Raw genomic sequence first — 13561 nt, 5'->3', positions numbered from 1 at the left:
CGACTACAAATGTTTAAATGGGACAAGAACAGGTGAAGGGAGAGGAGACAGGTAATGGGGACAAAAGTCTGGCCCAGACGTTTAGTGAGAGTTCAAATGAGAGGTGGTAAGTGGTATCCCCAAAACAATTCTGCTAGACTTGACCCACCAATCTCTTGGAAAGCAACGGATTCAACACTCTAGCCTGCAAAGTCTGAGTCATGTCTGCTGATGGGGCTGCGTCTCATTTCTTAGAGCTACAGAATATTGATGCTAGAATGGATGCTAAAGATAAACCCCTTATGGGGTGATTCCCCTTGAACTGAATTCCACACTGCTGGTGCCATGCGAGATTTTTCAAGAGGGAGGGGTATGGGGACTCCCACGGTGAGAATAGTTTCCCTTTTTAAGGTCTGTTTTAGTCCTTCTGATTACCTCAAAGAGAACTTCTGTTTGGTGCTCATTTGTCTTGTAAGAAACAGGAAGCAGCCTCAGGCTCACAGTGGGTATCTTGCTACGTTTTTTATAGCTATTGTTTCATTTACTTTTATTTTTCAGAGTTGTATACAGTATGAGCCTGAGCTTAAGGCAAGCCAGTGTAGAGTAATCTGCTCTTCTCTTTTGGCTAACTTGGATGTATAAATATTTATGGATCGCAATAAAAGAATCAAACCGAAATTTATAAAATGTATGTATTTAAAATTATACATTTTATAAAGTACATTGATTTGGATATATGGAATGGTTTTACCACTCATTTCATGTTAAATTTAATTATAGTTTTTATAGGCATCTTATTGGATCACTGTCTTCCTCATCCATTGAGTTATAATTTCAGGATTCTATCACAGTTTTCCCAAGCATACCACCACACTTGCTTTCTAGGTTGTTGAAGGTACAGCACTTCTTATAGCTGTATGATGTTGCCCCTAGAAGTTTTAACCCAAACCACGTGTGCACATTTTGTTAGCAGCAAGGCACCATTTTCCCATTCTCCTACAGGTATATATTTGTGATCTCTACACTGTCACCGTTTATTGCTTTTTTTCCTTTTCTTTTTTTTTAATTAAAGAAGTTGTGGGTTTAGAGAATACTCATGCATAAAATACAGGATTCCCATATATACTATCTTGTTACCACCTTGCATTGGTGTGGTATATTTGTTACAATTGATGAAAGCACATTACATTTTGATAATTGTACTGTTAACTATTGTCCATGGTTTAACAATGGATTCACCATTTATTGTGCAGCTCCACAGATATTTTAATAAGTTTGCTCTAATAGCTTATATAGAACCTAACATTTCTCCTTTTAACCACATTTGGATATATATTTCAGTGCTCATAATTACATTTACTTTCTTGTGCCGCCATCACCACCATCCATTACCAAAACATTTCCATCATTCCAAATATAAACTGTACATTTTAAGCCTTAGCATCCCATTCCCTATCCCTACCCCGTCTCCTGGTAACCTATAGTCGAGATTCTGACTCTGAGTTTGCTTTTCCTAATTATTTCATATCAGTGAGATCATAAAATATTTGTCCTTTTATGCCTGGCTTATTTCAATCAGCATAGTGTCTTCCAGGTTCATCCATGTTGTTGCATGTATCAGAACTTTGTTCCTTTTTACAGCTGAATAATATTCCATTGAGTGTATATGCCACATTTTCTTTATCCGCTCATCGGTTGATGAACACTTGGGTTGCTTCCATCTTTTGTCAATTGTGAATAATGCCACTATGAACATCAATGTGCAATTATCTGTTCAAATCCCTGCTTTAAATTCATTTGATTATATACCAGTTTATTATTTAAAAAAAAATGATCTTTAAAAGGACCATTAGCACTGACATTGTAATGTGCATTATAAGGGTATAACCTCCAGGGTGAATGATTGAAATGGTGTTAAATTTCTCTAGCACCTGCCTTTTTGTTTTAGGCTAGTGTGTCTTCCCCAAATAGTACTTTATTGTTCAAGTATGAGGAAGAATTTTGAGTACTGGAATGCAAGATGACTCCCTTTTTAAGAAAGGATAATTTGGGGGTCTGGGGCAAGTACCACCTGATAATGAGGCATCTATGCTGCTTTCTCACTGACCTTTTGCTGATTGTTAGGATACTGGGTTTTCATTTATGTTAGGATTTTAAAGTACACCTTTAACTTGAATTAAAGAAAAAGAACTGAAATGTTTTGTTTTTTTTTTAATGAGGTTATGACAAGATTTGTGTAGGAACTACACAAATGGATCAGGTTTAGGAAACTGCTTAATTCCAACCTTACATCTTTTAGATTAGGTTCTTGGGGTCTGTAGAAGTTAAGCCACTAATTAAAACAAGGCCACACAGCTAGTTAGTGGTCTGATCAGACAAAAGCCCAGCTCTCTTGATTTCAAATACTGGCATAGGTAGATTCCTAAGAGTAAAAACTGACCTTCATAAAAAGCTAACGTCAGTAGTTCTGTAGAACCACCATTTCAAGGGTCTCCCCAGTGATTTTTGATAACATTTGCCATGTGAATTAGTGCATAAATCTTAAGTACATTATAAAGTCAGACTTTGCAGTCTGGCTTCATCTTCTTATTGAAGGTGAAGATTTCCACTTTGGAGCTTACTGTTCACATAATGCTAAAACAATTGCCATTTAGCCTGTATGTATCTGTCTTCCCTGGTGCCCTAATTTTCTTCCCTGGAATATAATGATCACATAAGAATGAATACACCTAAATGTTAGCCTAAATTAGCTCTGATGAAGTCATGTAAATTCGTACAATTAGGGGGCAGATGGTACCACGGGAACATTTCTAAACAACTTCCTTGCAATCGAATGGGTCAGTTCCAACCATTTCAAAATGTTGCTCATGAAGAACGTTTAGACATTGTTTGGAGCGAAAACAATGACAGCTTAAGGAAGGGGAAAAAGACGGATGGCTTTTATGAATCTTCATGGGTAATGCCACTAAACGCTGGAAAGGGCCCTCTTGGAGCCATTCTAGTTATTACATTGCTTTATCTCCTTTAATCTGCACTTTAGCTGAATAAATTACTTACCTTTTACTAATTAGTTTTGGAACAGTGAACCACATCCATCAAATCTGTCCACTTGATGAGGGAAGTTAGTGTTTTAATAAAAGCGGAGTTGATGCTGGGCTCCTGCCTCCTCCCCACGCCACTACTTTGTTTGTTTTATTGAATAGTCAAGGTGCTGGAACAACACGTTGGGGTGGGAGGGCAGCCTTGGGGTTCATGCTGTTCCTCAACAATGTCAGTTAACAATGTCTGTGTCCCTTTGCCCATGGGGGGGGGGGCTCTTGGGCTTTCAAAGTTTCACCTGCAGAGTCAGCCTTTTTCTCTGACTCCTGCAGTTGATATGTTCCATGCTGCCTTCTAGAGCTTTCAGCTAACGGACACCCCCACGTCCCTTCCCCTTTCTAATCAGCTTGCCTCAATTCTCAATAATGAGAAAAATCCAAACCTTCAACAAAGGTTTCCTTCTGCATTCAGGTGAGGTGATCTCCTTGAATGCCAATTTAGAGTTAGTGCTGCTTTAGGCTGAGTGGTTTCCTCCTGGCTGCTGATCCAAAAATAAGCTTCAATGGGCTTTCTTTCTGGGGACAATAAAGGGCCAAGGAGAAAGGGTCATCAGGTGACAAAGGTAAAGCAGGAGTCTGGCATTTTTCTGTTTTCAAGGTATTATTAAAAAGCTAATAGGCTACAATTAACCTTTGAACAGTAACGCTGTGTTTCTTTTTCAGCACTCCCTGTGCTCTTCTAGGCTGTTCTCTTCTGAGAAAACACTTGTAATAAAGAAGTTTCTTTAAAAATAATCACCTTCACCGCTAATTTAATTCCTCCTATGTTTAGGATTCTGAGTAACGGATGGGCGGGTCAGCTTGATAATTGATGATCCCCCACCATTTTGCATTTCCTCTGGCTCTGCCCATATGCAATGAATGTGCTAGATGTAAAAGGATAATTGCACTGCTCAGGAGCTTTGAGGTCACTTGTCTTTCTTGCTATATACCAGAATTTTTGATTCATTCACTCATGGTTTAAAGTTGGTACCAAAGTTCTCTTGCTCTGTGCATTTTTTTTTTTTTTTTTTTTTTCATTTTTAAAGGACAGAAATGCAAATCAGTATTCTAGAGCTTTAAAGATACACTTGTAATTTTAGATAATGCTATTAGGAGCTCTGATAAGATAGAATCCCTCAAGGAAGCAAAACGTTGTCCCACCCTTGGAGGACACAGCCACATGTTACTCTGACATAAAACTTTGTTTTAGTAATCCCTGATCAAACATGCTTAACATTTCCTTTAAAGTAGGGGTGCAAGTGGGGGAGGGAGCGGAGAAGAGGACTGTAGAGGGTTACATCATTCATAGACAGTTGTTTGGTTCTGGTGTGTTTAATATTTAAACCTGTTTCCTTGAGGAAGCTGTGAATTTTAAGAGCACTTCAATCCCATCTAAATAGATGTATTGATATAGAATATAATACCAATTAATTAAATCTCATCAGGTATCCTTGAATTACTATATGTCCATTATGAGAGGCTCTGGGAAGTGGTTAGCCTGCATTTGCCCCCATCTTCACTGTAAGATGCAACTGAGTTGTGGGTCTGCCTCCCGATCGGTTTCATACCGTTGTTGTGAAGATAAAATTAAATGAAGGTTGTGAAGACCCTTTGAAAAGTTAAATGCAAAGTAAAAAGTGCAATCTATTATTTGTGACTGAATTTATATACTTTGTGGTTATCTGTAGTATATGAGGGTTTCTGTTTGCTAAGCTGGTTCCTGCTTTGCAAACAGTTAGAGGAGGAGATAATATATGTGATGAGAGCACTTTGCAAAGTTAAATGCAGTGTAAAAGCACAAAGTATTATTATTTGCCAGGGAATTATACACACAGAGGAACATCTGCAGGCTCTGCAGGTCTGATTGCCTAGCTGGTCCTGCATTGCTGACAATTAGGAGAGGAATGTGGGTAAGAAGTTTTGGACATGTGACGGTGATCTGGGGGCCTCGCTGCTGGTTGCACTTGGAAGGCTCCTTTAGGTTCTCTGGAGTTTTCTTTTTGATGTGACCATCCCGTCCCTCTCTACTTTGTCGCAAGGTCAAGAGTTAAAAATACTTGGGTGCAGGATTCTGATGGGACCTCACTGTGACTTTGGGGGACTCTTTCTTCACCTCAGAGCCTCAGCTTCCTTATGTAGACATCTTGACCTAATCTTTAAACTTATAAGAAAAGATAAGAAGAATATAATGCTAATGTAAATTACAACTCTATAAACATAAAGACACACATTTCATTCACTAATACGGTCTCAACTTCCAAATTTGAGAGCTTCACTATCAACTGAGTTGATTTTCTGATTCAATTAAGTGATCTTTTTCTGTGATTGTGTATACATATAGTGATTCCTGATTTCAGATTCTCAAGGTTTTATAACAAGGCCAACTTCACTCCCATATGACAGAAAATACTGAGAGGTCAGACACCATTTCTTGAAAGATTGACAAAACAAGCAAAAACTCTTTGCTCTTGCCATTTTTCTATAAAATCTTAAGGGATTATAATCCAGAACAAAGCAAACATCTTACTTTTTTTTTTTTTTTAAACTTTTGCTAACAATTTAGTATTTTTGATGCAGTATTTGAAACCAATAACCAAAAATCAAGTGTGTGTATGTGTGGTTACAGCAACGAAGTTTACTGTTACTTGTCACATACTGAGCATTATTGTCATTTGATTTACCTGGACTGTATCTTTTCTTCAGAAAAATTAGACAATGAATTTGTAATCCATCTTCATAAGACAACTTCCTATGGGGATATGAAATTACAATTATAGTTTTAACTATTTGCTTTGCATATTGAAAGACACCTCAGTTTGATATTGTGATTCCTCATTCCCAAGCAGAACAAGTTCTTCACCTTGTTCTTACCTGTTTCCTGTGCCCAAGTTTTCTCATCTGTGAACTGGACATAGCATATCTGCCTGATGTGGATTACTGTAACAAAGAGCTTGTGTTACAGCTTTTGTGTTGAAGGACAATCATTTTCCTTTTCTTAAAAACTTTTTAACAGGCGAAGTAAGTACAGTAAAGCAAAACAAGAAGCAGATGAAGAGAAACATTTGAATCAAGGTACGAAAAATGGGAATAAATTCATTTTATTTTTAGAGCATGCCTCATCTTTTCTTGTTTAGAAATTTCTAAATGATATTCTTGTGACTCTTATTCAGTTATGTTTTCCACAAAACCACTCAATTCTCCAAATAATACCCAAACAATGGACTTCAAGGACATCAAACTGAAAAAGGTGATTCAGGATTATTTAAAGTGAAATTAAAGATGGGAGACAGAGAGTTCCTTTGATTCTTCTTTTTCCTTATTTTATCCTCTACTCTGAAAAGGTATTGTTGGGTTATTCTTGCAACTGTGTGGCAAAGTTTAACATGTAACAAATTTTACTCAGAAGCTAAACTTTTTGGAGAAGAAAATAAGGAACAGAAAAATAATTGCTACACTCCAATGGTTTCTAGTCATTTTGAGCCTCCAAACAGGGTCAAAGAATAAATTCAAAGATAATAGGTCAAAAATGACTTAAGCAAGGTAGTAGATTCTTAAATGGACAGTGGCTGATGGCTCTCCAGGAGTGCTGTCCAACAGAACCCTCTGAGAAGTCAGTGTTCTGTATCGGTGCTATCCAGTATGGCAGCCAATAGCTACATGTGCTATTGAGCACTTGACATGCCAGTGTAAATGAGGAAGTGAATTTTTAATTGTATTTAATTTTAATTAACTTAAATAAAATCACAGTATTTAAAACAAAAGTAGTCCAGATAGGTAGGAGGAAAAGTAAAAGGCTGAGGATTGGGAGAATAATCTTGAAGATCTTGGCTAGAAGGATAGAGATGAGGGATATATGCGTTTGACAACTTTCCATTTGTTCACATTGTTTCCTGACCAAAACTGTACTTTCAAATTGCCATGGAATGCATACTTTTAAAAGTGATAGCAATGTATTAAAAAGAAGCACCAAAAACATGCCAGTTTAAGATTATGCCTAGTGGTGGATGCTGAGATGAAGACAAAACTGACAGATCTGGAATTCAAAGGAACTGGGCCAACCAGCATCTCAGACCCTCCTGGTGCCCCAGTGCCCAAGGAGCTCCAGCAGGGAGAGATGTCAGTAGAAAGCTGCCAGTAGTTACTTCTGTGTCTTGGCCCAAACATCTTTGGGCTGCTTCGGAGCTCACATTCTGACTTTTTTTGTAAGCCAGTGTGGTGGAGTTTCTGGTGTTCAAACCATCCCACAATTTGGCTGCATTATCACCAGCTGGAACGTACAGGTGAATTTCTCTATTTTTGCATATAGCATCTCCTTTCCACAACAGTTAAAGTGAGGTCCCATACAACTCAAATCAACTATCTAATATTATCTCTCTTGTCCATTTTTTAACCTTGGTTTAATCCAAGTTTGTTTAACCTTGGTTGAATCTTGGTTTGATCTTTGATCCTAATTGGTTGAGATATCGAGCAAAATGTGATACCATGTGGACAGGGCCAGTTGGGAGAGAAAGTTCCTATTATCCTTCCCAAGGGAGGATAGCTGGAGGTGGTAAGACCTAGTGAAAGGAGAAGGGACAAGGATATTTTGCTATCACATTCCAAATCTCCTTATAGAGACTCTTCCTCCATGAGATGGGTTGTTTTTAACATTTTCTTTGAAGTTTGAAGGCATTCTAGGAAGTCTGAGCCTCTTAAGTAGCTAACAAGTCTTTGTTTACCCAGTAATGAAAAACAGCAAGAATTTAAAATTTTTCTTATATCAGGAACATAGAGCTAACCCAACTTTTCCTACATTAAGTATTTTTAGACCCAGGCAACTAATATCCATCCTGCTTATTAGTGACTCCTGAGAAGTGTTCAGCCAACCTATCACATGTTTATTACTCAGGTGTTAGAACTTATGTGGATCCCTTTACATATGAAGATCCCAACCAAGCTGTTCGAGAATTTGCCAAAGAAATTGATGCATCCTGCATTAAGATTGAAAAAGTCATAGGTGTTGGTAAGTATCTGAGTGTCTATCTGTCTAACAAGTCTGTTTTCTTGGTGAATATTAAATATATTTATGTGGATTATGTAAATGTATGTGTACATGAGTTCACTGTATGTCTATGTGTACATGAAATTTCCTTATTTTGAAGTGTAAAATGTAATGTGCTGTAAAGACCTGCTGGAACTTTTAATTTTGTTCCTAGGAAAACGTTTAGCATAATGAATAAACATGTGGGTTCTGAAGTCAGATTGTCTGCATTCAAATTCTAACTGTACTTTGTGTTAAATACAAGACTTTGGGAAAGTTATTGAACTTCCTTAAGCCTCAGTTTCCTCTAATAAAATGAAGCTAATAATAAATAGCATCCACCTTATAGGGTTTAGGGTGGGATTAAATGAAATAATCCATGCAGTGCCTGGCATTTAGCAAGCCCTCAACAAATGTTAGCTATTACTGTTCCATCTTGATTGTGTTTCTGGTCTTTAGTAGACTTTTTTTCTCTCCCAAAGGCGAATTTGGCGAAGTTTGCAGTGGGCGTCTCAAAGTGCCTGGCAAGAGAGAGATCTGTGTGGCTATCAAGACTCTGAAAGCTGGTTATACGGACAAACAGAGGAGAGACTTCCTGAGTGAGGCCAGCATCATGGGACAGTTTGACCACCCAAATATCATTCACTTGGAAGGCGTCGTCACCAAATGTATGCGGGTCACTCCCTTTACAAAGTCAAGTTAGAAGTTTACTGGGAAATTAAACACACATCTTTTTTTTTTTTTCCCAGGGAAATGACAGATGGAGCAGACCCACTGATTACTAATAGGAGGAAATCAGTGCAGGACAAGTCATTAATCTTGTAGCCAGCTCTAAATGGGTCTATGGTTCCATCTGATAACCCAGTCTCCAAGGCAGCTTGTGAGAAATTGTAGGGAAATTAGTATTGCAGATTTTTGGTATGCCACACCATCTTTCAAATCTTTGCTAGACCAAACTGATTGTTATAGGGTAGGCACAAGCAGATGGTAGGCAAAATAAATTTAAGTACTTTTCATATAAAACACAACAAAACCTTTCCGTACCTTGTGCTCAAAGTTTCAGTTCCAGATGCAGAGAGTGAATCTTGGGAATCTTTATTATACTGGGGGATTGCTTGTCTGCTCTTCCTGATTTATGGCTGTTGCAGTTCAGCACCTATTTACAGTAACACCTGGTTGCACCTTCGTTTTTTAGCCCATTAGCATTCGCTAAACCTGTGAACCACGCTTCAGTTAAAACACGACACAGCTCAACAGGTGCATTTTGTGAAGCACACCCTGAATACATCTGTAAGGCTGGCTAAGACCAACTTATAAAATGCCACATGGACAGAGCAGCTGAAGCGGTTGTTGTTTAAGGTGGCTCTGTTCCAGAAGCCATGGTACCTACTATATTTTACTGCAAGTTAAGGATCTTTTAACCCTGGGGCTATGTCTCCAGGAAGACCAGGGCTTCTCTGATTTGATTGAAGGTGCCTGGGAAAAACATTCTCAATCAATGTGTCCACAGTGGTGAGAATATAGCTGCTCCCTGTGGGTGAAAAGGGATAAGTTAAAGAGTCAAATTGAGACAGTGGTTCTGGGGCAGAGGGGCAGTGGGATAGGGACATGAGATCTTTAGAAGAGAAGATGATGAGGTTCCTAAAAAGTGAGAGGGATCCTCAAACTTAAACATGCTTTAGAATTTACTGGAAAGCTTGTGAAAAGTTTCCTGGGCTCATCCCTAGAGGTTCTGATGAAGTAGGTTGGGTGGGGCCCACGAGTTTTTCCATTTCTACTGCTAGTAAGGCTGGGTGACCTTGACTAGTTACCCAACATTTCTGTTTCAGCTACCTCATCCATAAAGTGGAGATAAAAATAAAACCCGCTGTATGAAGTTTTTTTAGGATGAAATAAAATATTTAGAGTGTTTAGCATAATGCTAGCCAAATTTAAAAAAAAAAATTCTAAATGTTAGCTAATGTTGTTATGCTTTAAGAAGTACCTCTTTCCCCATCTTCAGAATCCTTCAAAAAGGAAACTAGGTGTTAAAGATATATAATTCCCCCTGCTAATGTGAAGGCTATAATTAGCATAGAATAGCTCTATTTGCTTTTTAAGATTAGTTTCACAGACAGGATATTTTTCTGTTGCCTGTGGCCTTCGGGGCTGCCTAGAGCCCTTCACTTCTTTAATTAAAAGATAACATTGGATTTAAATACTTCTGCAGGTCCATTTTCTAAAAAGGAGGCTCTGTTCGGCTCTGGGTGTTTTTCCTGCAGCAGACAGTGATTTTCATAGCACCTCTGCAAAAGAGAGAAGAAACAGGGGATCTTTGTATTAAAGTCCCACCGTGCCTCTAAAACCCGTAGCTATTACAGCTGTAACTGTTATAAACGACTGGGTGCATTTGCATAATGCAGTTGTCACTGAATTAAAATGATCTAAAATTTCCACCGGTGAAGCTGTCCCCTCCCCCTACCTTGCGTCTCCTCTCTGCATCCCTGCCTGTTCAGGGAAGGGTGCCATGGGCCTATTTTAGAAGCCCCTCTGCTAATGGAGACAGTCATCTTTATTTCTCATGTAGAACTCATAAAGATTCTGGGTACTTTTAATAAACGGAAAAGGGAATGTGGAAAAATTGTGAAGATGGTGCCAACGGTCAGACTAGGGAGGTGTGAGGTGAAAAGGTGGCATAGAAGAGTATAAATTCATTACCGGCAGTTACTTGAATAACTTTCTTAATTGATAGGAGGCTCATAAATTCTCTCCATTGCCCTCTTTCTGTTGGATCTTCTACTCTCTTCTCCACAACTCAGGAGAGGCCTGGAGAAATGGAAGTAGGTGTTAATGCACCGCCAAGAGTGTCCTTCTTTCTCGTTAGTTGACAAAGTATCTTTTGATTGAGGCAGGTTAATTAAAACTCATTTAGATGCATTTGTTCTGTGAGAAGACTGTGGTCACAGATGGAGAGGGTAAATGAATCTGAGAACTCTGCCTTAGAACCAAGCAGCTCCTATTTATATTGATGGAGGGTGGAAGGGAGTTCAGGCCCCCCACCCTAGATCCACCCCACCCCCAGCACTTCAGCAATATGCTAAGGGGAAGGACCAGAAGTGTCTCCACCCATCCTTTTGAGATAAACCAAGGTGACTGCTTTTGTTTTTGCTTTTTTTCTGCCAGCTTTCATTGGTCATTTGAAAATCAGATGTTTATGGCAGTGGTTTCTACTCCCCAATTTTCGCCTCTGAAAGATTTCTTAGACATGGTACCAAAAACATGCAATAATACAAGAAATTGATAAAGTGGACTTCATCTAAGTTAAAAACAGCTGCTCTTTGAAATTTTGCCTCTAAAATGAAGGCATTTCCCTTTTCACCACTCCAGAAATTTCAAGCAGACAGGGCAGAAAATTTAATTGTTTAGAATAATGATGGGTGCTTTTTAGCAGTGAAATACCCCAGCCCATTGTCCCTGACTTGAGTGTCTGAGTCCAAACAGATGGCAAGGGCAGGAATAAGAGCATAAACGTTTCATTTTTCTTCAAGGCCACGTTTTATGGGCTCTTTACTTAAACCCTTTGCTTAGTCAAAAATTGAGGATTCTCCCCACCCCACCCTGATAATACCCTTTAGAAAAAAGGAATTTCTGTCCTTGAGTCCATGGCCAGTGATTAAAAAACTGAAGAAGTTCCTTGGGGTGAAAACAAAGTGTTGCTTCCTCCCACTCCCCAGACCTTAAAATCACTTAATTTCTCTATCAAAACAAAAAGGCTAGAAACTATTCTAGTGCAAACTCTGAAATTCCCGTTCAGATGATATAATTTACTGAAGCTTTTCTGCAAATTTTTTTTTTTTCTCTGAGGTTGGCAATTTAAGGAAGCAAATAGAACAAGTTTCTTTATAGATAGGAAAAGGGAAGAAAAAAGAGCCTGAGCAAGACAAGGGGGGAGATTATATTTTGCATGCTTGTTCCTGAGCAATGAAGTATCCAACGCATCTACTGCTCCCCAAAGCTCTAATTTCTCTAACTAAAGGAAAAAGTTTCTCCATCCATTGACTCTTTTAGCACCGCCCAAGTGGCTCTTCTGGGGAGAAAATAAATTAATTATCCTGATCTTTTTGCTTTGAAAAGGCCTGCGCATTTATCATTTTCCCCTTTTGCTTGAGAAAGCAATCATCCATTCATGTGTTCCCTGGACACCAGAGGCCACTTTAGTTAAAGACCTTGTCAACAAGCCACCCAAAGGGTTAACCTTCTAGATGGAATTTAAACCTACTCGTCCTTTTAATATTTCATTCCTGTGCCCCACAGCTGAGGCATAAGCTTGGCTTGTTTTAATTAAATTAGATCACACAAGACAGGTGTCTTGGCAGTAAAATTGTGCGCAGCCCATTTTTATCTCATTAACTGCAGCGCTCATCAAGGATTTGTGTTTTTCTTTCTGAAAACTCTAGGTAAACCAGTAATGATCATAACAGAGTACATGGAGAATGGTTCCTTGGATGCATTCCTCAGGGTACGTGACTACTTTATATTAAGCCCAAGAATGTTGACATCTGGAAAACCCTAACCAGTACCTTGTATGAGTTCTGTTTGGTTGTACTTGTGGACTTCTGCAATGGGGCAAAGGAGATCTAGAGAACAATATGATTTTTTAAGACTATTAATAATCTATGTTCAATGAGGGTAGTTTTTGATTTATCCTTGTACAGTGGAGCTGTTTGAGTCTTAGATTCATTACAGTTGGATAATTTCCATCGACCACAGGAAGCCACCCAGGCTCCTGGGATACACTACCAGTGCTTTAGTGACTTTGATCACAGAGGCCCGGAAATAATGTTGAGTTTTCATTGCATACTGGATAATGATATCAAAAAACATTCAAGTAATAAATGCTTGGTGGTAATTAATTTGGCCTCGTGCTAATGGGTTTGTTCCTCATTCCTTCCCTATGCAGAAGAATGATGGCAGATTTACAGTCATTCAGCTGGTGGGCATGCTCCGGGGCATTGGGTCTGGGATGAAGTATTTATCCGACATGAGCTATGTGCATCGAGATCTGGCCGCACGGAACATCCTGGTAAATAGCAACTTGGTCTGCAAAGTGTCGGACTTTGGCATGTCCCGGGTGCTTGAGGATGATCCTGAAGCAGCTTATACCACCAGGGTAAGGAAGATTTGTGACCTCTAGTGATGACACTATTCCTCTTGTCTGTCTCACTTTGATGTTCCAGCCTCTAGGATTTTCCATATCCATATGTCCATTTTAAAACCATGTTTCCAAGGAAAGGATAGGGATTTTGAAGCAAAGACTCTAGATAATGTGACTACTTTGCAAATCACAGACTAGAAGCAAAATGAATTATCTTCTTTCAATTTTGGGGGCAAAAGTCTAATGAACAATAAGAGGGTGTCATTAAGCATGCAGGCAGCCAAAAGAGAAGCATCAAAAGCAGATGATCAACTGTCAAAAATCAGGAGGTAGTTTCATTTATTATTG

General features: G+C 38.8%; 1 protein-coding gene across 4 annotated transcripts in view; it reads left to right on the top strand.

The window, feature by feature from the left end:
- Positions 1–13561, top strand: part of EPHA4 (EPH receptor A4) — a 142509-nt gene that overhangs the window by 112322 nt on the left and 16626 nt on the right. For 3 of the 4 annotated variants that reach the window (XM_037849142.1, XM_037849144.1, XM_037849143.1), the window contains exons 9-13: positions 6073–6131; positions 7948–8061; positions 8562–8747; positions 12516–12577; positions 13019–13228. In XM_037849142.1, coding sequence (XP_037705070.1) covers positions 6073–6131; positions 7948–8061; positions 8562–8747; positions 12516–12577; positions 13019–13228 — 631 coding nt within the window. The remainder of the gene's footprint in view (positions 1–6072; positions 6132–7947; positions 8062–8561; positions 8748–12515; positions 12578–13018; positions 13229–13561) is intronic. The other variant, XM_037849145.1, reaches the window with a different exon arrangement.

The sequence above is a fragment of the Choloepus didactylus genome, chromosome 9, assembly GCF_015220235.1.
Source record: "Choloepus didactylus isolate mChoDid1 chromosome 9, mChoDid1.pri, whole genome shotgun sequence".
NCBI lineage: Eukaryota > Metazoa > Chordata > Mammalia > Pilosa > Megalonychidae > Choloepus > Choloepus didactylus.
This window is presented reverse-complemented; position numbering and strand designations above follow the sequence as displayed.